A 25,006-nucleotide genomic window follows, 5' to 3' on the forward strand; every position below is an offset into this window, starting at 1 on the left:
CAGACTGGGGTTCGCGTTCATTGCAGGAAGCAGCGGTCAGAAGACTGTGGTAGGATCGGGGCTGGGTTGGGGGGGGAAGCTCCGGACGGTAACCTAGTGCGGGTAGTTGGGGGTGAGAGGGAACGCAGGCAAGCCTGATCATACAGGGGTTTGATGTCGGCATCAGCGCCGCGGCAAGGGGGCGTGTGTCAGGTGCCGCGGCGTCGCGTTCTCTCAGCTCGGTACTGATGCTCAGGTCGGGTATGCTTACTCTGGCCTCTTGTGTATGAGGGGCAGCACGGTCAATATGTGTATGATAAGTAGAAGCGGGAGGTCATAGCGATCTGGTGTATGGGGCAAAAAAAAAAAGGGGGGGGCAGGGAAGAGGGGGAATATATGGGAAAATATATATATTATATAGGGTAGATTGTAGCATGCTTTAGCTTGGCGCAAGAAGGAGTTGTTAAAGGTAGATATATAAAAAAAAAAAAAAAAGGGAGAGAGAGGGAAGTAATATGGGGTAGATTATAATAAAGTTATATCATGGGGGGCGGGGAGGGGCGTTTTAAAAAAAAAAAAAAAAAAAAAAAAAGGGGGGGGGGGGGAAAGGTACATAGTGGGGATTTATTCATTTAGATATACAGTTAAGTTAGTGGCTACGCTGGAAGCCTAAGTCTATAATATGATGCATTTCGTAGGTTAGAAGCTTGTCGACTGGTAAGAGTATACGGCTCGTCACTTCATTTTGTTGGAAGCTTGATAGCAGGTAATTAAAATAAAAAAAAATAATAATAATAAAGGGGGGCTATAGACAAGGGGGACGGTGAGAGTATTAAAAAAAATAAAAAAAATATAAAAAATATATATACATTTTTTATTTCAGTATACGTTCACATACAGCATAAGACCTACGCATCTTTAAAGTTCTATTTTCAAGCAAGAAGTCTGTCACGTCTACAGACTCAATGTAAGTCCTGTCACGCCTTCAGGCAAGCGTACGTGCTGCCACATCTGCAGCTATTAAGACCTGTCACGACTTCAGGCAGTGGGTTCGGTCTGGCACGTCTTCAGACATATAAGTCCTGTCACGGCTTCAGGCTTCACGTATAGTCTGGCACGTCTTCAGACTCAGTAAGTCCTGACACGACTTCAGGGTCTCGTATAGTCTGTCACGTCTTCAGACTCAGTAAGTCCTGACACGACTTCAGGCACTACGCATGGGGACCTCACATATCACATTGCGGTTCCATTCGAGTTTAAGGGCATTATCGGTTATTTCACGATTGCGGTTCATCGGTTAGGCACAGAGTTGGGTTTGAGAGCACCAGCCGTGGTTATAACTAGTTCACCTTGGCTTCAGGGGAGTGGTTGCCTTATACAGGGGTTTTTCTATAGTTCTGCACCTTATCAGGTTGGTGGCGGGTGCATGGTGATGGGCCCTTTAATAGTGAGGTTACAAGTTCAATGCTCAAAGTTCTCTTTTTACTGTTCTAGTGCAAGATGTCTATTATCTCGGAAATTGGGGACACTCCTAGCTGTCATGGGAGCATTGATCTACAGTCCGAGAGTGGAGGACCTACCTACCGGTCATGGACCGTGCCTAAACTGATGGCAGAATTAACAAGAAGAGGGGTCCCATTTTCCACCGCAGCCAGGAAGGCTGAACTGTATAGACTTTTACAGTCAGAGTCTGCAGGGTCAAGTCAGGACGTGGTCTCTATGAACACAATTCAGACGTCCCTGACGCAACTGCACACTTTGATTAATTCGATGGCTACCTCATTGTCTGACGTGCAAGTTAGATTGGAATCTGTTGAGAATAAGGTCATCTCAGGTTCTTCGGCAGGGGCCAGTCGCCCGGCCACTCAGGGTATACAACAGGAACCCCAAGCAGCTCCTATTAGTTTTCCTGATATCGCGCCCTCGCATTTCGTCCCAAGCAATATTCGGCAGGACATTGTAGAGGGTAAGGATGTCAACTTAGCTACACTCCTTATCGCTACTCATGAAACGCCTGACAACAAAACGATTGCTTGCGGGGAAGTGTCAGTGGTCTTAAAATCAAAAGATGTTAGGCTCAATAGAAAGCTTACCGTTTCTGAATTTGTATTAGCGTTTAGTCTTTGGTGAGATGTTATTTGTTCAGTCACTCCTCAGAGAAGGGAAGAACTGGATTTGTATCTTTATAAGGTTGTGGAACTTGGGTATAAGTATGGGGGTACAGCGTTTTATGAGTACCACAGGTCTTTCTCTGCAAAAGCAGCAGCTGCTTTATCCCAATTTAATCAGAGGATTGACTGGTCAAAAATGGACCCTAGAATTATTCTGCCGACACTTTGCAGGCTTGAAAGCCCCGGCTTGTTCGTTATGCAATTCCTATTCTCATACGACAGCATGGTGCACTAGCAGCAATGGGTTGGTAGAATCTCAGCAGGTGAAGAATTTCCAGTTCCCTTCCACCAGTAAAATGGCTACAGGCATGGATAAATTAGGTCGACCTATCAGGTTCCTAGGCAGGTCACAACTTTGTAATAATTTTAACTTTGCGAATTGTCACTATAATCAATGTAGGTTACTACACTTGTGCTCTATTTGCTTTAGGGCCCACCCAAGGGCAGCCTGTCCACAGAGAGATGTCAAGACCACATGACTAGGTGTGGTAAATATAGATCTGTTCAAGCTATTGCTGGCGGATCACCCAGAGGCAGGTTGGGTACAGTTTGTCCTGGAGGGTTTAGCTAACGGGTTTCATACGGGTTTCATTGCACTCCCGCAGATTCCATACGAGTGTAGTAATCTACGTTCGGCGGATAAGAATCCATCAGTTGTGTCAGATTTAATCCAGCAGGAACTCGACAAAGGTTATCTGATCGGGCCTCTTAGTCAGTCACCATTCGATTGCTGGCGCGTCAACCCGGTGGGGGTTGTGACCGGGAAATTCAATCCTAATAAAAAAAGGCTTATTTACAATTTGTCAGCGCCTCATTCATCAGCCATTCCCAGTTTGAATTCTTTAATACCATCAGAAGAATTCACCATGAAATATGCCTCAATAGACAAAGCTATTCAGGTAATACTATCTTTAGGTTACAATACGTGGCTGTCAAAAGCGGATATTACTGACGCCTTTAAATTACTCCCCTTGCAACCACAGCTTTGGCGTTGGCACGGTATCAAGTGGCAAGATTCATATTATTTTTCTAACAAACTTACGTTTGGCTCAAAATCTAGCCCCTGGTTGTTTGATCAATTTGCGAAGGCCTTACACTGGGTGCTGACAGACAAATTCCGGGTTAATCATGTCATACATTATCTGGATGATTTTTTGCTAATTGAACCATCGTGGCAGGTTCCGCAAGATTTACATATTCTGCAGTCAGTCTTTGAGGACCTCAATGTCCCCGTTGCAGCCAGTAAAGTGGAAGGGCCCAGCACTAGAATTACTTTTTTAGGTATACAGTTGGATACACAAAAAATGGAGGCTTGTTTACCAGCTGATAAACTAGTTAGAATCAAGGAGGCGGTAGCTAACGTTACTCGGGCAACAGTAATCTCCAAAACAGAATTGCAGTCTCTCCTGGGGGATCTGAATTTCGCTATTCGGATAATTCCACAGGGAAGATCATTTATATCTAGATTGTTGAGACTTCTCTCCTCGGCACCGGAGCAAGACAGTCCGATTCGTCTAGACCAGCAGGCCAGGGCGGACTTAAGCATGTGGGACAAATTCCTGTCCCAATGGAATGGGGTCTCATTATTTTTTCCAGCAGCATCCAATCAATCGCCAGTGGTATACTCTGATGCGGCTGCCACTACAGGGTTTGCGGCTATCTACGGTTCACATTGGATGGCGGATCGTTGGCCTCAAGAGATCGGTAATTCCTCCGCGTGTATGCGGTCTTCCCCTCTTTTGGAGATTTATCCTATAGTGGCAGCTGCACAGGTCTGGGGTGTGGAATGGACTAACAAGACAGTCTTGTTCTTGACAGACAGCGCAGTAGTGGTTGAGATTTTAGCTAGAGGTAGAAATTATGCGTTAGAAATTATGTCCTTTGTGCGGAGGCTGGTATGGTTATCCCTACAACATCAGTTTAATTTTGTGTGCTCCCATATTAGTGATCTTGAAAACACGTCAGCAGATGCATTGTCTCGCTTCAATTTCCCTCTTTTCTTCCAGGTTTCCCCAGGAGCAGACCCAGTACCGTCAGTTATACCGCGATACGCAGATCTGAGGATGGATTAGGGCTCCATCTCGAAACAGCGCGCAGGCTCATGCGCCAATCATTATCGAGTAATACGGTTAGACTCTACAACACAGCATGGGCATGGTTCACGAAGTTCAGTGAATCTTACCCAGCGGAGGGTATGGGGCATATTTTCTATATAATGGCATTCATCGGGTTTTGCCACTCTCAGCTAAAATTAGCTCATAGCACCATTAAAATATATCTGGCAGGAATTCAGCATTTTTTCCATTTACTCCGCCCTGAGGAGCCGTCGCTTTTTTCAGCCCACCCCATTAGAGCAGTTCTGAGAGGTATTCAGAAAGAATCAGTTAAAACTCATGTTACACGGCAACCCCTATCAGGCCAGACCTTCAAGTTGCTGTCTGATTTTCTGGTTAAAAAACCCTTCGGGTATGATATCAGCCTTGCCATTAAAGCCGCATTATACGTGGGTTTCTTTGGGTTCCTTAGGCCAGGGGAATTCACGTGTGGTGCGGCCTCCTCTACGTACCTGAGGAAGAAGCATTTTAGTTGGGACGGCGACAGTTATGTACTAAAGTTACCTCACTCCAAAACCGCATCACCAGGGGAAGTGATAGAGGTCAGATATTTTCCTACTAATAATAAGTGGTGCCCTGTTAATACCATTCAGGAATGGTTATCGTTTATCTCAGACAGACCAGATGATTCAGCATTATTCACAATAGCCCAGAAACCCCTTAGCTTATCGGTATTCCTCAAGTATATACGTATGTCGTTAGCCAATGCTGGTGTCAATCCAAGGTCTATTACTGGTCATTCATTTAGAATGGGCGCAGCATCCGCCGCATCTAGTAACGGGATACCGGTTCATGTGATTAAAAGATTAGGCAGGTGGAAGTCTTCATGTTATGGGCGTTACATTCCAAATATGCATAATGAACTGTCTATGGCGTTTCAGAAACTGTTAATGTAACGTAATAAATCTAATGTGCATCGATTAGCTTTGGTTTCTCTTTTTGGCCCTCTTTAGGTTTCTCTTCCTACAGCAGTTACGGCACAATTCTACTGCTTGTTAGAGATAGATAGGCATTGTCATCATGCTCTCGATACGTCTCTGATAGCCGAACCGAGTACAAGTGGTAGGCAAACATGTTTGCCGTATTTGTGGGAGGGGAGGCTTGTTACCCTATATAAACCCCCCTCCCCTAGCAGGGTTCTCGACGGCGAATGCTTACCCACCCTCCCTCCCACTTTACGGATGGTCAGTATAAGAGAGGCCCTCTTTAGGTTTCTCTTCCTACAGCAGTTACGGCACAATTCTACTGCTTGTTAGAGATAGATAGGCATTGTCATCATGCTCTCGATACGTCTCTGATAGCCGAACCGAGTACAAGTGGTAGGCAAACATGTTTGCCGTATTTGTGGGAGGGGAGGCTTGTTACCCTATATAAACCCCCCTCCCCTAGCAGGGTTCTCGACGGCGAATGCTTACCCACCCTCCCTCCCACTTTACGGATGGTCAGTATAAGAGAGGCCCTCTTTAGGTTTCTCTTCCTACAGCAGTTACGGCACAATTCTACTGCTTGTTAGAGATAGATAGGCATTGTCATCATGCTCTCGATACGTCTCTGATAGCCGAACCGAGTACAAATAATGTTACTATGAGGGTCCATTCACACGTCCGTAAGTGTTTTGCGAATCTGCAAAACACGGACACCGGCAATGTGCATTCCGCAATTTGCGGACCGCACATCGCCGGCACTATAATAGAAAATAAATAATCTTGTCTGCAATTGCGGACAAGAATAGGACATGTTTTATTTTTTAGCGGAAACGGAAGCACGGGTAGGGAAGTGCGGATCCGCAAATGCGGATGCAGACAGCACATTCCGGCTCTATTGAAAATGAATGGCTCTGCACCCGTTCCGCAAAATTGCGGAACGGATGCAGACCCATTTTGCGGACGTATGAATGGAAAAGATATCCCTCAAAATGAAAATTAATTAAAATATTAAAGTTAAGCAAAAAGCATAGATGTGGTAGGCAAAAACAAGTGTTCAGCGGCACTAAATCAGAAACCATATGTCCTACCACAATCCGGGGGGTTCCAGTGCACATCCATGAATCCCGGAGGAAAAGCAAAAAACATCTATCCCTGGGCTAGATGATGTGGTATTGAAGGACAGGGTGGGCAAAGAACTGTCCCTGATATTGCCCTACAGGGAGGTGCTATTCTGGCCCTGATAGCCTAACCATAGACCACCTGCCCTGATAAGAGCGACCCCGTCCGGAACCTTACCCTATATAAAAATGGCCCTAGTAAGCTCCTAGCCCCTAGGCCCCTGACTTCCAGCTGATCACTATATAGATCTATGTGTTTTTGACTCATTATAAAAGTATAAGTATTTCGCACCCCTCTGTGTATCACATCTATCAATAGCACACCTATACCAGTCCTTAAAAATACTTTTGTGGCCCTATTAGCTAGCGTTTGGTGTCCCTAACAGCCTGTCCCTGCTCCACACAGCAACCTCTCCCTACACTGGCAAAACACTGAATGTAAAATGGCGGCCAGATCAGGTTTATTTATAAGGTAGGGGGTATGTCCATGTGCTGAAACATCTCAATTGGCTGTCCTGTACCACCTGATGGATGTGTCATGGGTCACAGTTCTGCACAATGTAAAAGAATATGGCGGGCGCGAATATCTCCATATGTTCGCATGTTCGGTGAATCGTGAACACGCAAAGTTCGCCACGAAACGACTGCCGGGCGAACCGCAAGGCCATCTCTATATTGCACCCCTAAATCATTATTTTGTTGAAGCCGGTGTATTGCAGGCCTCAATCAATCTTTGGTGTAAGCAGGTATATTGCACCCCAAAATCTGTACTTTGTGGAAGCAGGTATTTAGAACCCCCTAATCAGTATTTTGTAATAGCAGGAAAATTGCACCCCTCAATAAGTATTTAGTGGAATCATGTAAATAGAACCCCTGAATCAATATTTGGTGGAAGCAGGTATACTGCACCACTAAATCAGTATTTTGTTGAAGCAGTTGTATTGCAGGCCTTAATCAATATTTGATGTAAGTAGGTATATCGCACCCCTAAATCTGTATTTTGTGGAAGCAGATATATAGAACCCCTTAATCAGTATTTTGTAATAGTTATATTGCACCCCTCAATAAGTATTTAGTGGAATCCGTTATATTGAACCCCTAAATCAATATTTGGTGGAAGCAGGTTTAATGCACCCCTAAATCAGTATTTTGTTAAAGCCGGATTTATTGCAGGCCTCAATCAATATTTGGTGTATGCAGGCATATTGCACCCCTAAATCTGTACTTTGTAGAAGCAGGTATATAGAACCCCTTAATCAGTATTTTGTAATAGCAGTTATATTGCACCCCTCAATAAGTATTTAGTGGAATCAGGTATATAGAACCCCTGAATCAATATTTGGTGGAAGCAAGTATATTGCACCCCTAAATCAGTATGTTGTTGAAGCCGGTGTAACGCTTGTCCCTATACCAGTCCTTAAAAGGACTTTTGTGGCCCTATTAGGTAGTGTTTGGTGTCCCTAACAGCCTGTTCCTGCTCCACACAGCAACCTCTCCCTACACTGGCAAATCATTGAATGTAAAATGGTGGCCAGATCAGGGTTATTTATAAGGTAGGAGGTATGTCCATGTGCTGAAACGTCTCAATTGGCTGTCCTGTACCACCTGATGGATGTGTCATCGGTCAAAGTTCGGCGCAATGCAATAGAATATGATGGATGTGAATATCGCCATATGTTCACATGTTCGGTGAATCGCGAAAGCGCAAATTTCACCACGAAATGACCGCCGGGCGAACCGCAATGCCATCTCTACTTATATGTGAGGTACAAGATATAATGAATGCACTGTATTAAGATATATAGTATATATAGTATATACAGCAGTGTACTGATATGTAAGTTACAAGTTGTAATTTATAACTTATACTTTATATATCAGTACATTGCTGTATATACTGGCCCAGGGGCTACGAATGGGGCATGGGGGCCCAATTTAGATTTTATGAGGCCCGGTGATTTCTATGTCCTGCTCTTGATATTGGATTTAAGAGAGAGTGCTGTAAATTTAACAATGGTCCAAAAGGTCTGTGTGTGGGTAACACTGAACTGGGTTCCTTGTGGAGCTGACAGTGGCATTCCAGAGTATAACTGTTCGGGATAACAGGTGTTCAGGTTGAGTTCCGGAATATTTAACCATGTGGCTAAACCTGGAGTGAACCGCAGCTACGAAGCTTCTGTTCCATATGTGAGAAGCTGTGACCATAGATATTGTTCTGGTAATGGACTTAACGAGACATACAGACGTCCCCACGACAGAAGATCTGGGAGACTGGCAACACGTGCTTTGATCTGACAGGTTACCTTGTGGATCAATAGGTGTCTGTGTTGTTTCGGATACTGGCCACACCTCTAACTTCCAGGTGTTGCTACTGTGGTCATTTAACTTTTCTTGTTTATAGTTGCTTCTCCCACAATGCTGTGCGGTTTATAGCTTCGGTGGTATCTGTGGTCTGCTGGTGTTTGGTTCAAGGCTGAGTTCCTATTGCTGCCAAAACTACTGGAAAGTTAAGCGTTTCCTTTCCCTTTTGCATTTTGTTTTGGTTTATCTGTGTGTTGTTTTTCCCCTGTCCTTTGTTGTAGGCCTGAGGGAGACTCCTGTTCGTACTTCCTTTCTGGAGGAACAGGTAGTCTCAGTCCTGTCATTATCGCTAGGGTCTTATAGGGTGAGTTAGGACTCTAGGTACACCTGCGTATGAACTCACCTACCTTTGGAGTCTTTTTACGGTGCTTCGCGGATTCCAGTTGTGAAGTGGGTACAGTTCACATATACAGGTGCGTTTTTGAAGTGGACCGCGCTGCTCCAGAGCAAACAGAAAATCCTCCTTTCCGAATCAAGCAGATATCACTGGATATGGGAAAGCATTCAGGTCACATAGATCCACTTTCTCCTTTCCTTTGTGCACTCCTATGGAGTATCAAGGTTGCTGCAAATAGTGAATAGTGTTGATCACGAATATTCGAATTGCGAATTTTAATCGCGAATATCGGCACTTCGAGAATTCGCGAATATTTAGAATATCCTAAAGTATATTCGTAATTGCGAATATTCAATTTTTTTTCAAATACCAGATCATGCGAATTTTTATGTGAAAATGTTTATGCGAATTTGCCATCAAGAAAATAATGCCTGGAGATCACGAATTCGCGAATTTTCGAATATATGGCGAATATTCGCCCAAATATTCGTGAAATATCGCGAATTCGAATATTGCCCCTGCCGCTCATCACTAATAGTCAAGTACAATCACAGAAATTAAACTGCAAAGATTTTATTGTACTTACAAGATAAAAGAGGGTTACAAGCAGTGTACAAGATATCAATCATCCGACCCGGGTTTCACTCCGAAAAGCTTAGTCAGGGGTATCTCCTCCGCCCTTTCAGGGCGGTCTTTTTAAACCCACAGGTGGGGATGCACCACACCTCCATTAAAACATCATAGCCAATACGGCTCTTTACAAAACAATATATATCCATAATCAATTTATAAAACCCTAAATACAATATACATCCTATAAGTATAAATATAAAATCATGAAAAATACAAACATCAAAAAAATATCCTCCTTCAAATTCCGGAATAGACTAAGCACACCTAATTCAAGGCACATTCCGTAATGTTCTCCTGTACAGAAAAGACCATCCTTCCCACATGGCCTCTGTTCCAGCCAATAGTGAACTACACATCCTAGGACCGTCGACTTTCATTCACGGATAGAAAAATACATCATATCCCACATGATATCCTTTAACCAATCCCCATCCCTTCGTAGTGACACACCCTAGGACCGCTTACTTCCATTCACAGATATTCGGGTACGTCATTGCCCACATGATCCCCTCGGACCAATCCCAGTCCCTCAATAATACTACCAAAGGTCCTTGAACGGCTCCGATGGATACTGCGGTACAGAACTTTATTTCAGGTAAGGCAGGGTTTAAGATCGAATTCTAAATTCATCCCTTTAGGTTGTAACATACCCATCTTATAGATCCATTCAACCTCCCTCCTGTTAATCTGAAGGTATCTTGATACCTTGTACACTGCTTGTAACCTTCTTTTATCTTGTAAGTACAATAAACCCTTTGCAGTTTAATTTCTGTGATTGCCACAAATAGTGAAGTACAATCTTGATCCTCCATACATAGGTGTGCACAAAGGAAAGGAGAAAGTGGATCTATGTGACCTGAATGCTTTCCTATATCCAGTCATATATGCTTGATTTAGAAAGGAGGATTTTCTGTTTGCTCTGGAGCAGCGCGGTCCACTTGAAAAATGCACCTGTATATGTAAACTGTACCAATGTAACGGGGTGCCGAAGGTGCACTCGGTCCCCCATTAGCCGCAGACCTGCTGCTTAGCTTCGGGAGCGAGGATCTGTGTTTGACCTCGTTCCCAGGGCAGCTTTACTAGCTGGGTGGCTCCCTGCTCCTAAGTCTGCCTTGAGCGCCGAGCTGATCACTCGGTGCTTGACTGGTTGGTCTGTCGGTCATGTGACGCTGGCCACGTCACATGACCCTCACTCCCCACTATAAATACAGGCAGCCTGCTGGCCACAGGTTGCCTGTTAATTTAGGTTCCACCTGTGGTTTTGTCTTTCATGCTGAATTCCTGACGATCCTCTGTCTGCTCCTTGTGTACTTTGCTGCTCTCCTGGTATTCTGACCCCGGCCTCCTCCTGACGATCCTCTGCTGACTCCTTTGGTACTACACGACTCTCCTGGTATTTATGACCCGGCTTCTATTGACAATTCTCTGCTTGCTCCATTTGTACTTTGTAGCTTTCCTGGTATTGACTCAGTCCGTTCACGTTATGTTTGTCTGTCTGTCATCCCTGCACTTAGTCCAAGCTAGGGATTGCCGTCCAGTTGTCCCCTGTTATTAGGACTCGCGAGGCAAGTAGGCAGGGCCAGGGGTGAGGGTGGAGCGCAGTGGTCACTTCCCTCCCCCCTGTGTGTGTGTGTACGTGACCGTTACAACCAGCTTCACAACTGGAATCCGCGAAGCACCGTAAAAAGGCAACGTACTAAAGGCTGTTTTATATTTTTACTTGTATCTGCACGCATTGTGGGTTAGCCTTGCAAGATGGACATTTTTTATTTTAGAGCTAATTTGAGGTTTGATGTTAAATCTGTTTTTTTCTGGCAATGAGGTAGCAGAAACTTCCACTACTTTGGAAGCTCTGTTTTCTGATTTGGAACGTAATTTGATTAAGGAGATTCGAACCACCTGGGATATTGCATCACTTGAGAAATATCTCTGTGAGGCCAAAATCCCGGAGGTTTTGAGATGGCAATTGCAGCTGAACTCTGAAAACCCCGATGATTTGGGGGAATAGGAGAAACTAATGAGTGAGTGTGGTTTTTGGGCCATGAGGTTTATTATAAATATGCGGAAAAATAAATTGCAGATGATTAAGACCAGTATAGATTTGCTTCAACAACAGCTGAAGCCGTATAAAGACCAGAAAGAATATGCGGTCTTATGTGAGAAATGTAAAAGTGGTTTAATGAAAATAGAAAAAGATGTTACCAGTAAAAAACTGAAAAAGTATTTTAAAACGTGGTGTTTACCAAAATAATAATGTATACAAATGGAAGAATAAGGAGGAACAAGGAGGAACAGAAAACCACTGGAATAGACTCGGCAAACGAGATTATGGGTTCACCGATGCAGGGATATAGCACAGGAAATCAAAGGTGTATGCAGACAAATGTGAATGACAATGGAAACAATTATAACAGTCACAGAGAGAGAACAGAGGGTTTTAATTATGATCAGAGGAGAAATTATGGGACACAGAGATTTATGCCTTGGTTTAGAACACACCATAATTATGACTATTATGGTCAGTATAGATCGCATAACTATAGGAACTATAATGGAAATTACCATCCTGCACAACAAGGGGCATATTATCTCCCGAGGCAAAATAATTAGTGGGAGGAATTTCTCCAATACCCCTAATTATAGGAATTATGAGAGAGTGAATTCTGGGAGACCCATGCCACGGAGTGAACAATTTGATAATGGGGAGAGAGCGAATTCTGGGAGACCCATGCCACGGAGTGAACAATTTGATAATGGGGATGGTATCTATTGAGATGCAGAGAAGTGTGACCACAGAGGCCCAACATTTTCCCCACCAGGGAGTAAAGGGGGTACAGAGGACCGAGATAGAAAGACAGGCAACCCCAATAAAGAGAAGCCATGCAGAGGAAAATGAGGGGGGAGGAAGCACCAGCCCAAACCCCAAAAAAAGTATGGGGACCTAATGGGAATTTTCAATTTGAGTTCACATATCCTGTCAGATCCTGAAAAAGAGGTTTTGGGGAAAGGCCTCAAGTTTGCACCTACTTTGAGGATCAACAAGTTTGAGGCCTTTCTGGATGTGCATAAGTCTGTACGAAAATTGAATATTGCAAAATATTGTCTAATGAACTAAGCCCCTTTGAGAAATAGTGAGGAAGGTGGAAGGATTGTGCATACACACCTGAAAGAGAAATCCACTTTCTTTCCAAAAAATAAACATAACAAGTGCATAGAAGCTTTTAGAAGAGGGGTATTACAGTCATAAGATTGTTATAAAACCGGCGGATAAGGGAGGGGGGTGGTTGTCATGGATATAGAGAAGTATGAGGCAGAAATGTTTAGGATGTTGTCAGATGGAGAAACATATCAGGTTTTAAAAAAGAATCCCACAGTTGAGTTTAAATCAAAACTCAACCAGCTTCTGACAAGAGGCTTTAAAAATTAGATCATTAATAAGAAAGAGTTTGAGTAATTGAATAATAAGTTCCCGGTCACGGCGGTGATATATTTTTTTAACCAAAATACACAAGAGTTTGACCAACCTCCCTGGCAGACCCTGAATATGTGGACTTCTTTCTTCAAAAGTATGTCCCACTGATACCCTCTTATATAAGGGACTCTGGTAGCATTTTGGATCTGGTTAAAGGGTTTGGCTCTTGCCCTGCTGATATGTGGCTAGCCACCATCAATGTAACATCCCTATACACTGTGATTCCTAAAGACTTGAGCCTTAAGGCGATAGAGGAAGAGTTGAAACAAGACCCCTTGATGACCGAGGTACAGGGGAGGTTCATCCTCGACTGTCTGGATTTTTGTCTCTGTCATAATTATTTTTGGTATAGGGACAGCTATTACCTGCAGCGAACTGAGACAGTGCTGGGGGCGAAATTCGCCCCCAGTTTCGCTAATATATTCATGGGGTCCTGTGAAAAAGAAACTATCAGGCCAGTCCTTAATAAAGTAACCGAGTTTGGTGAGCTTATCATTTGGAAGAGGTTTATTGATGACTGCTTGATTATTTGGAGGGGAGGGGAACAGGGCCTTTTGGATTTTATAGGTAACCTGAATGTAAATCAATGGAATCTCTCCTTCACAAGTACAGTCAGTAAGAATATCATCAATTTCCTCAATCTAACTATATTTGTAGAAGATGACCATCTGAAGACTAAAACGTTTTTTAAGGAGACTGATGTGAATGGATATATAGACACCTCTAGCTACCATTACAAACCTTGGATTAAAAATATACCAAAGGGACAAATAAAGAGGGTGCATCATAATTGTTTGAAAGAAGAAGATTTTAGGACGCAGAGTGAGGCTGTCAGTGAGCAATTTGTAGAAAAGGGATACCTTTAGAGAGGATCTAGTGAAATGTAGGAAAGAAATGGAAGGAAAAATTGAAAAAGAAGGAAGTTCGCTTAAATTAGAAAAAGATTTCCATTTTTCTTTCATCACAAAATTTACGGTGCAGGCCGTGATTATAAAAAATGTGATAAAAAAGAACTGGTCAATAGAGATGTCCCGAACTATTCGCCGGCGAACATCGCTTGTTCACGTTCGCCGCGGCGGGCGAACATATGCGATGTTGGGTCCGCCACCTACAAGTCATCATTGAGCAAACTTTGACCCTGTACCTCACAGTCAGCAGACACATTTCAGCCAATCAGCATACCCTCCCTCCCAGACCCTCCCACCTCCTCTAAAAAAGCAAGGACGGCAGCCCTCTTAGATTCATGGTACATCAGTCTGCTTTTATTTATTTTTTTCTATATATATATTGCAGATGCCTGCCCATGTGTGAGAGGCCACAGGCCCACAGACTGTACTGTGTGCACACCACTCATATAGGGTACCTTGCAGATAAAAAAGTCATTTAATTTTATCTCTGTAATATAATTGCAGTTGCCTGCCAGTGAGTGTCAGGCCCACAGACTGTACCGATGCTCACTGCCCACCACTCATATAGGGTGGCACAGTACCTTGCTGTTAAAAAAAATCATTTCATTTTTCCTCTGTAATATAATTGCAGTTGCCTGCCAGTGAGTGTCAGGCCCAGAGACTGTACTGTGCTCACTGCCCACCACTCATATAGGGTGGCACAGCACCTTGCTGTTAAAAAATTCATAACATTTTTCCTCTGTAATATAATTGCAGTTGCCTGCCAGTGTGTGTCAGGCCCACTGACTGTACTGTGCCCACTGCCCACCACTCATATAGGGTGGCACAGTACCTTGCAGATAAAAAATTCATTTAATGACCTTCAATGAGATGAGTGATGACGAGGAACGGGACATGAGTAGCTCGGCATCCAACCTTGTGCAAATCGGGTCTTTCATGCTGTCTCATGCCTGTTGAGGGACCCTCGTATAAAAAGGCTAAAGGAGAACGACCTGTACTGGGTGGCCACTCTACTAGACCCCCGGTATAAGCAGAAAGTGGCTGAATTGTTACTGAATTACCGGAAGTCGGAAAGGATGCAGCAGTTCCAAAACAAGTTAAAAAGTATGCTTTACACAGCGTATAAGGGTGATGTCACAGCACAACGGGAATCTAAACGGGGAAGAGGTGAAAGTAATCCTCCTCCTACCACGACCACGCCGGCAAGGACAGGACGCTTTACAGACGTGTTGTTGATTGAGGACATGCAGAGCTTTTTTAAGTCCTACGCATCGCCACAGCCCTTTGGGATCCACCCTCAGAGAACGACTCGACCGACAGGTAGCAGACTACCTCGCCTTAACTGCAGATATCGACACTCTGAGGAGCGATGAACCCCTTGACTACTGGGTGTGCAGGCTCGACCTGTGGCTTGAGCTATCCCAATTTGCGATAGAACTTCTGGCCTGCCCCGCTTCAAGTGTCCTGTCAGAAAGGACCTTCAGCGCAGCAGGAGGTATTGTCACTGAGAAGAGAAGTCGCCTAGGTCAAAAAAGTCTATATTACCTCACCTTTATTAAGATGAATGAGGCATGGATCCCGAAGGGACTGACAGTGGGAGATGCATTTGACTAAAAAAGGCCTGATAAGATGCCTTGGGCTAAAAATGATCCCCACGCTGCTGTATTTAATCTCTGTATTCCAAACAATTTAGGAATGTTAGGTGATTTATGCCCTTTATGAATTAAAACCAGACTCTGCGTCAACTACGTAATTTCCCATGGGAGTTTTGCCATGGATCCTTCTCCGGCATGCCACAGTCCAGGTGTTAGTCCCCTTGAAACAACTTTTCCATCACTATTGTGGCCAGAAAGAGTCCCTGTGTGTTTTAAAATTCGCCTGCCTATTAAAGTCTATGGCGGTTCACCCGGTTCGCCCGTTCACGAACATTTGCGTAAATTCGCGTTCGCCGTTCGCGAACGGAAAATTTTATGTTCGCGACATCTCTACTGGTCAACCCTGAAGAATGATCCGGTGTTGAGGAAAAATATCCCGGATCATCCGAGTGTGATTTTCAGGAAGGCTCCGAGTCATCGCACTAGATTAGTTCACAGTTCAATACATTTTGAGGATCTAAGAAAAGGAAACAGATTTACCTGGTGTGGGTTCTGCCTGCCGTGTCAGAATAGGAAAAAAGAAAAATGGACACACAGACTGTGCATTCTAATCAGAAGGATCAGGATTATAAAGTAAAGGGGCTTATTACCTGTGAGAGTGTAGGTGTGGTCTACATGTTGAAGTGTCCATACGGCCTCCAATATGTAGGCCGGACTATGAGAAAATTGAAGGTGAGAATTCAGGAACACGTCAGAACCATAAGAAAGGGATTAGAGATGCATAGTGTCTCAATGCACATTAAAACTATGCACCAGAAAAATCCTAGAGGCCTGTTATCTGTCGGAGTCGAGCTGGTTAAACCGCATTGGCGGGGAGGGAATTCCATTTAGCAGATTAACAGGAGGGAGGTTGAATGGATCTACACTGCGTGCAGAATTATTAGGCAAATGAGTATTTTGACCACATCATCCTCTTTATGCATGTTGTCTTACTCCAAGCTGTATAGGCTCGAAAGCCTACTACCAATTAAGCATATTAGGTGATGTGCATCTCTGTAATGAGAAGGGGTGTGGTCTAATGACATCAACACCCTATATTAGGTGTGCATAATTATTAGGCAACTTCCTTTCCTTTGGCAAAATGGGTCAAAAGAAGGACTTGACAGGCTCAGAAAAGTCAAAAATAGTGAGATATCTTGCAGAGGGATGCAGCACTCTTAAAATTGCAAAGCTTCTGAAGCGTGATCATTGAACAATCAAGCGTTTCATTCAAAATAGTCAACAAGGTCGCAAGAAGCGTGTGGAAAAACCAAGGCGCAAAATAACTGCCCATGAACTGAGAAAAGTCAAGCGTGCAGCTGCCAAGATGCCACTTGCCACTAGTTTGGCCATATTTCAGAGCTGCAACATCACTGGAGTGCCCAAAAGCACAAGGTGTGCAATACTCAGAGACATGGCCAAGGTAAGAAAGGCTGAAAGACGACCACCACTGAACAAGACACACAAGCTGAAACGTCAAGACTGGGCCAAGAAATATCTCAAGACTGATTTTTCTAAGGTTTTATGGACTGATGAAATGAGAGTGAGTCTTGATGGGCCAGATGGATGGGCCCGTGGCTGGATTGGTAAAGGGCAGAGAGCTCCAGTCCGACTCAGACGCCAGCAAGGTGGAGGTGGAGTACTGGTTTGGGCTGGTATCATCAAAGATGAGCTTGTGGGGCCTTTTTGGGTTAAGGATGGAGTCAAGCTCAACTCCCAGTCCTACTGCAAGTTTCTGGAAGACACCTTCTTCAAGCAGTGGTACAGGAAGAAGTCTGCATCCTTCAAGAAAAACATGATTTTCATGCAGGACAATGCTCCATCACACGCGTCCAAGTACTCCACAGCGTGGCTGGCAAGAAAGGGTATAAAAGAAGAAAATCTAATGACATGGCCTCCTTGTTCACCTGATCTGAACCCCATTGAGAACCTGTGGTCCATCATCAAATGTGAGATTTACAAGGAGGGAAAACAGTACACCTCTCTGAACAGTGTCTGGGAGGCTGTGGTTGCTGCTGCACGCAATGTTGATGGTGAACAGATCAAAACACTGACAGAATCCATGGATGGCAGGCTTTTGAGTGTCCTTGCAAAGAAAGGTGGCTATATTGGTCACTGATTTGTTTTTGTTTTGTTTTTGAATGTCAGAAATGTATATTTGTGAATGTTGAGATGTTATATTGGTTTCACTGGTAAAAATAAATAATTGAAATGGGTATATATTTGTTTTTTGTTAAGTTGCCTAATAATTATGCACAGTAATAGTCACCTGCACACACAGATATCCCCCTAAAATAGCTAAAACTAAAAACTACTTCCAAAAATATTCAGCTTTGATATTAATGATTTTTTTGGGTTCATTGAGAACATGGTTGTTGTTTAATAATAAAATTAATCCTCAAAAATACAACTTGCCTAATAATTCTGCACTCCCTGTATAAGATGGGTATGTTACAACCTAAAGGGATGAATGTAGAATTCAATCTTAAACCCTGCCTTACCTAAAAGAAAGTTCTGTACCGCAGTATCCATCAGAGCCTTTCAAGGACCTTTGGTAGTATTACTGAGGGACTGGGATTGGTCCGAGGGGATCATGTGGGCAATGACGTATCCGAATATCTGTGAATGGAAATAGGCGGTCCTAGGGTGTGTCACTACGAAGGGATGGGGATTGGTTAAAGGAGATCATGTGGGATATGATGTATTTTTCTATCCGTGAATGAAAGTAGGCGATCCTAGGATGTGTAGTTTACTATTGGCTGGAACAGAGGCCATGTGGGAAGGATGGTCTTTTCTGAACGGGAGAACATTACGGAATGTGCCTTGAATTAGGTGTGTTTAGTCTATTCCGGAATTTGAAGGAGGATGTTTTTATGATGTTTGTATTTTCCATGATTTTATATTTATACTTATAGGATGTTTATAGGGTTTTATAAATTGTTTATGGATATATATTGTTTTGTAAAGAGCCGCATTGACTATGATGTTTTAATGGAGGTGTCGTGGATCCCCACCTGTGGGTTTAAAAAGACTGCACCTGAAAGGTGAGTGCACAAAGGAAAGGAGAAAGTGGATCTATGTGACCTGAATACCTTTGGAATCTGTTCATACCGATAGCCAGTCAGGACTGTGACTAGGGATTTGACTAGGAGGTGTCCTTCTTTCTTCCAAGGCTTTAAGGTCTTGTTCCTTGTTCACTCTCCTTCTTCGTCCGGTGTGGTGTCTCCTTCCCACACATATTTTTTTTAAGGAAAACCCTTTACCGCCTTGTCAATGTTTTTACAAGATTTCACTTATTTTGGTTTTTGAATTTCAGAAGATAGATGAAGCTAGCATTTTGTAATTATAAAAAAACCCAGAGCAATGAAGATAAGGAAATCTACAAGATTAGGCAGAGAGAGGTCAAGCAAGTTATAAGAACTTCTAAAGCGCAGGCAGAAGAAAAACTAGCTCAGTCTATGAAAAAAAGGGGATAAGACATTCTTCAGATATATAAATGAAAAAAGGAAATTAAAACAAGGAATAACTAAATTAAAAACAAAGGACGGAAGGTATGTAGAAGAGAATAAAGGGCTAGCCGACTGCCTTAATGAATACTTCTGTTCAGTTTTTACAAAAGAAAAAGGAGAAGGACCTCCACTAGAAAGAATGACTATTAAATCGTTTGATGCATGTATCTTTACAGAGGAAGATGTTCTAAGTTTGCTGTCTAAGGTGAAGACAGATAAGTCACAGGGGCCTGATGAGATACACCCAAAATTATTAAAAGAGCTTAGTGGTGAGCTGGCAAAACCGTTAACAGATTTATTTAACCAATCATTAGTAACCGGAGTCGTCCCGGAAGATTGGAAATTGGCAAATGTCGTGCCCATTCACAAGAAAGGTAGTAGGGAGGAATCGAGCAACTATAGACCAGTGAGTCTGACATCAATAGTAGGCAAATTAATGGAAACCCTATTAAAGGATAGGATTGTGGAACATCTAAAATCCCATGGATTGCAAGATGAAAAACAACATGGGTTTACTTCAGGGAGATCATGTCAAACAAATCTTATAGATTTTTTTGACTGGGTGAATAAAATAATAGACGGTGGAGGTGCAGTAGACATCGCATATCTAGATTTTAGTAAGGCTTTTGACACTGTCCCACATAGAAGACTTATCAATAAACTGCAGTCATTGAGCATGGACTCCCATATTGTTGAGTGGATTAGGCAGTGGCTGAGTGACAGACAACAGAGGGTTGTAGTCAATGGAGAACATTCAAAACAAGGTAATGTTACCAGTGGGGTTCCACAGGGATCTGTACTGGGACCGATTTTGTTTAATATCTTCATAAGTGATATTGCAAAAGGCCTCGCTGGTAAGGTTTGTCTTTTTGCTGATGACACAAAGATATGTAACAGGGTTGATGTTCCTGGAGGGAAACGCCAAATGGAAAAGGATTTAGGAAAACTAGAAGAATGGTCAGAACTCTGGAAACTGAAATTTAATGTGGATAAGTGCAAGATAATGCACCTGGGGCGTAAAAACCCAAGGGCAGAATATAGAATATTTGACACAGTCCTGACCTCAGTATCTGAGGAAAGGGATTTAGGAGTAATTATTTCAGAAGACTTAAAGGTGGGAAGACAATGTAATAGAGCAGCACGAAATGCCAGCAGAATGCTTGGATGTATAGGGAGAGGTATAAGCAGTAGAAAGAGTGAAGTGCTTATGCCGCTGTACAGAACACTGGTGAGACCTCACTTGGAGTATTGTGCGCAGTACTGGAGGCCATATCTCCAGAAGGATATAGATACTCTAGAGAGAGTTCAGAGAAGAGCTACTAAACTAGTACATGGATTGCAGGATAAAACTTACCAGGAAAGGTTAAAGGACCTTAATATGTATAGCTTGGAAGAAAGAAGAGACAGAGGGGATATGATAGAAACTTTTAAATACATAAAGGGAATCAACTCGGTAAAGGAAGAGAGCATATTTAAAAGAAGAAAAACTACCACAAGAGGACACAGTTTTAAATTAGAGGGGCAAAGGTTTAAAAGTAATATAAGGAAGTATTACTTTACTGAGAGAGTAGTGGATGCATGGAATAGCCTTCCTGCAGAAGTGGTAGCTGCAAATACAGTGAAGGGGTTTAAGCATGCATGGGATAGGCATAAGGCCATCCTTTATATAAGATAGGGCCAGGGGCTATCCATAGTATTCAGTATATTGGGCAGACTAGATGGGCCAAATGGTTCTTATCTGCCGACACATTCTATGTTTCTATGTTTCTATGAGCATCAGACTGATTTGTGGTCAGATGGAACTGCAGCCAACACTGCAGAAAGGCCAGAAAGTATGTTGGTCAAAAACAGAAGTGTCAGATTGGAGTCTAGTCAGACAGAGCTATGGATCAAAAACAGGAGTATCATACTGGAGTGTCGTCAGATGGAGTTGTTAGACAGAGCCAGGAGTATCAGACTGTTTCACAGTCAGATGGTAAGATTCGTAGGTCATGCCCAAGACTGGAAAGTTTTCAGACAGAGATGTGGGTTATAACCTGGAGTACTGAAATGGAGTATGGCAAACGACAATGGCTCAAAACTTAGAATCAGAATCTAGAGACTAGGAACAAGTCAGGGGTCAGAACTAAGAACATGACAACCAGGGATCGAGGCAAGCTCACATTTCAGAAGCCCTTGGTGACAGGATGGAAGAGGAGGGTGCTATAGATGGGGGTGGTGAGTGGAGTCCATTGCAGTTGACTTGTTCTCACCATACAGCTGCTGTGTAATAAAAACATAATTTTAATGTCATAACCTTTTCTCATTTCATACAGGCATTTTATTTTCAAATGGAGAGAACTGGAAAGTAATGAGGAGATTCACTCTGTCAACATTACGAGACTTTGGAATGGGGAAAAAGAGTTTAGAAAACAGAATAATTGAAGAATGTGAATGCTTAATGCAGAAATGTAGGTCTTATGGAGGTAATTAAGTTCATTTTCTCTGATCCTAATGGAATTGTGTACGAGTAACCCATTAAAGGGAATCTGTCAGCAGTTTTCACCATGCTAAACTGTTGACTGTAATAGGTAGGGGCTGGAGAAAGTAGTGGACACTAGTGATGAGCGGGAGGTGCCATATTCGATTTCGCGATATTTCGCGAATATTCAATTGAATATTCCTTTTTTATTAGTCGAAATCGAATATTCGTCATTATTCTTTTTATCGTGAATAATATGCGATTTAAATTATTTGCGTATTAAGATTTTATTTGAACTGTATAAGGTATAAAGGCAACTTTGTTGGCTATGGCGCTATTTGTCTATGTGTATTATGCGAATGTTCTCTATATCGCTATAACTTTGTATTTTAGAATATTCGTAATATTCTAAAAAACAAAGTTATCGTGTGATATTCGTTAAATTCTTTTCTATGTCGCTCGCTATTATGTACGCGCGAACGAACAAATAAGGGCTGTAGGCTATTGGCCGATTAGACGAAGATAGAGAATATAGGAAAACTATAAATCAGTAATGATTCTCATTACTATTAGTAATAGTAATTTACTATTACTAATAGTAATAAGAATCGTTACTGATTTATAATTTTCCTCTTTATGTAAGATAGTTTATATTATGCGATAAATCGACAATTAAATATGCGAGTGAATCTCGTAACATTAACTATCTTACATAAAGAGGAAAATTATAAATCAGTAAAGATTCTCATTACTATTACTAATATTAATGAGAATCGTTACTGATTTATAATTTTCCTCTTTATGTAAGATAGTTTATGTTATGCGATAAATCGACAATTAAATATACAAGTGAATCGCGTCGCATAAGGGTTTTAAGCTACTATATGCTATTGGGTTGGCTTGGTCGAATAGACGAAGATAGAGAATATAGCGCTATATTCGACAATTCTACCAAGCCAACCCATTAGTGATAGTAGTAATTTTTACTATCACAAAATTTGTGATAGTAAATTACTAGCACAAATTAAGTGATATTAAAGTAAATTACTAATATGACTAATGGGTTCAGATGGAAAAAAAAAGAATATTCGTTATAACGAATATATCTTAATATATTCGAAATATTCGCAAATTTATGAAGTTTTAATATTCGTACGAATATTTCGCTATTCGAATATTCGCGCTCATCCCTAGTAGACACACCTATTTATGTACTGATGTCGCAGATTTTTTTGCAAGCCATTTTACGACAAAATCTGCGACTTTCCCCCCTTATGCCACTTTCCCGACAGGTCTAAAAAGGGGGGTGGGGGGTTGGCATGAGCAGGGAAGAGAGCAGGCCCTTCTCATTGATCATTTTGTAGGCCAATTTTTGGTGAAAAAAAAATTACTTAAATCTACGCCAGCAAGGGAACCTTAGTAGATTTTAGATTGTTGCACGTCCTGCTGGAGGAAGCGACAAAGTTATCTAGAGTCCTGCTTCTCCACTACATAACTTTGGCACTTCCTATAGCAGTGCAGGCACAATTTAGACCATCGTCTAAATTCCTGGCCCTAATAAATGTGCCCCATAACCATTTTTTTTACGTTTTTCTTATCAGCAGTGTGTATATGAAGTGTTATTCTGCCAGATTCCCCTTATAAGGAGTCTGTCACTACAATCTTGGACTTTTATCTGAACTGCTACATGAGTAGTACTATAGATGATGAGTGCAGATAACTACTTTTTATTTTCCTACTGCCCCCTTTTCCCCACTGTCAGCACTCAAAGTTGCACTGAAATACATAATCTGGACAGCTAGGTATGCCATGCTAGTATAATGGAGGGGACTCATGTGTGCGTGCAAGGCAGAACCAGCAATGCATTTCAGCACAGCTCTTAGTGCTCACAGAGTGACAGCTGTGGCATACAACCAGGAGAGCACTACAGCCACCACTGAGAGAAGAGGAGAGGTGCTGTGAAGCAGCTCAATGCAAGGAGCATCTGCAGCGTGCTGTCCACAGGGTGGTAGTCCTGGTGTGTAAGATGCGAGTGGTATACTTTGGCCTAATGTTTGTGTCACGGTGCTCCTACCTTCAGGCTGTCATTTCCTGGGGGTCAGTCTCCGTAGCAGAGATTAAGTTGGAGCAAGAAACAAAATGAAGTCCAGACTTTGTGAAGTTCAACTTTTCTTTACTTGAAATAGACTTGCAGTAACAGAACAGTACTTGATATTTCTCTTTTTTGGTCCCAGCAGTAGGCACGGTTCTGGCAGTAGGCCTTGACTGTGTATTCCGTAATGCTATATTTAGCTTCAAGTTTTGGTTACTGTCTCAAACAGAGTCGGGTGTCTTGGACCCATTGTTCCCCTCTAAGATACAAAGTCCTATTCATATTGTAACATCCCAGAGTTATGTTACGAAACTCTTTTACCCCGCTACAACCTGTTAAGTGTATCTGCATTGTCATCCTGTGTAATTTAACATCACATCCTCACTAATGTGCATTGGAATCCTTGTTAAATATATTGTTGTAATTTTCTATGTGCAATGTGTTACCAGGGATTTAGTTCAGTTTAGCATTTCTAGACTGGAATAGTACATTCCAGTTTAGCTCCCCCCTCTTTGTGCAGAGTGGGCTCGCCCATGTCCTGCCTCATGGGGAGAGAAGGAAGTTCAGTTCATGTGTCAGCGACCCCAGCTAGGGGAAGGCTGTTCTGGTAGGATCTCCCAGTTCTAGGGATCCCAACCCAGGATCTTGTCTCGGCTGAGACCAAAGATCATTCCCAGCCTGAGCCTTCAGCCTCAGCTGGTAGAAAGCAAGCAGCCACCTCCAGAACTCCAGGAAGAACCATACCCTGTGAGCACAACTGTGAGTACCGTCCAGAGACCAGGAGAAGCCAAATTCCTCCTCAGCTAGTCAGTCCCATACACAGCAGAAGACAGAGCAGAAGATAGTAATTCCTGCCATATTCTCCAGGCATACGATAGAAGCAGAAGACAGATTCCTGCCATACATTGCCAATACCTGCTGGGACCAAGAACTATTGCTCCTCGTCTAGACTAGGGGGCCATTCAATAATAACTATGTCGAGTCCAATATTCAATAAGAAAAGCGGCGGTACTACCGCATATCACATATAGTTTTTCTTTCTTTATAGTAATGGTACTTCCGTCTATATAGTCACCTTTATCTCTCAGATTGATCATTGACCCATTGACCTTGCCTTTCACATGTGAACTGGTACGGTGTGGATCGCAATGAGACTCTACTAAGAGCCGTTCCAAGTCTGTGTATTCTGTCAGTTTCATGCTTATGTCTATAGATTTTATCTCGATGATTCTACATTTTGATATGTGTGAGGTACTCTAGGAGTGCGACAATGCTCCAGATATGGCAATCA

The 25,006-nt window shown here is 42.6% G+C and overlaps 1 protein-coding gene across 2 annotated transcripts in view; it reads left to right on the top strand.

Moving 5' to 3' along the window:
* Positions 1-25,006, top strand: part of LOC120997253 (cytochrome P450 2K6-like) — a 94,633-nt gene that overhangs the window by 24,020 nt on the left and 45,607 nt on the right. Inside the window, exon 3 of one of the 2 annotated variants that reach the window (XM_040427264.1) lies at positions 21,478-21,627. The exons of the other annotated variant lie outside the window; for it this stretch is intronic. Within the exon in view, the coding sequence (XP_040283198.1) occupies positions 21,478-21,627 (150 nt within the window). The remainder of the gene's footprint in view (positions 1-21,477; positions 21,628-25,006) is intronic. 2 annotated transcript variants of the gene reach the window in all.

Source organism: Bufo bufo, chromosome 4, assembly GCF_905171765.1.
Source record: "Bufo bufo chromosome 4, aBufBuf1.1, whole genome shotgun sequence".
NCBI classification, from domain to species: Eukaryota; Metazoa; Chordata; class Amphibia; order Anura; family Bufonidae; genus Bufo; species Bufo bufo.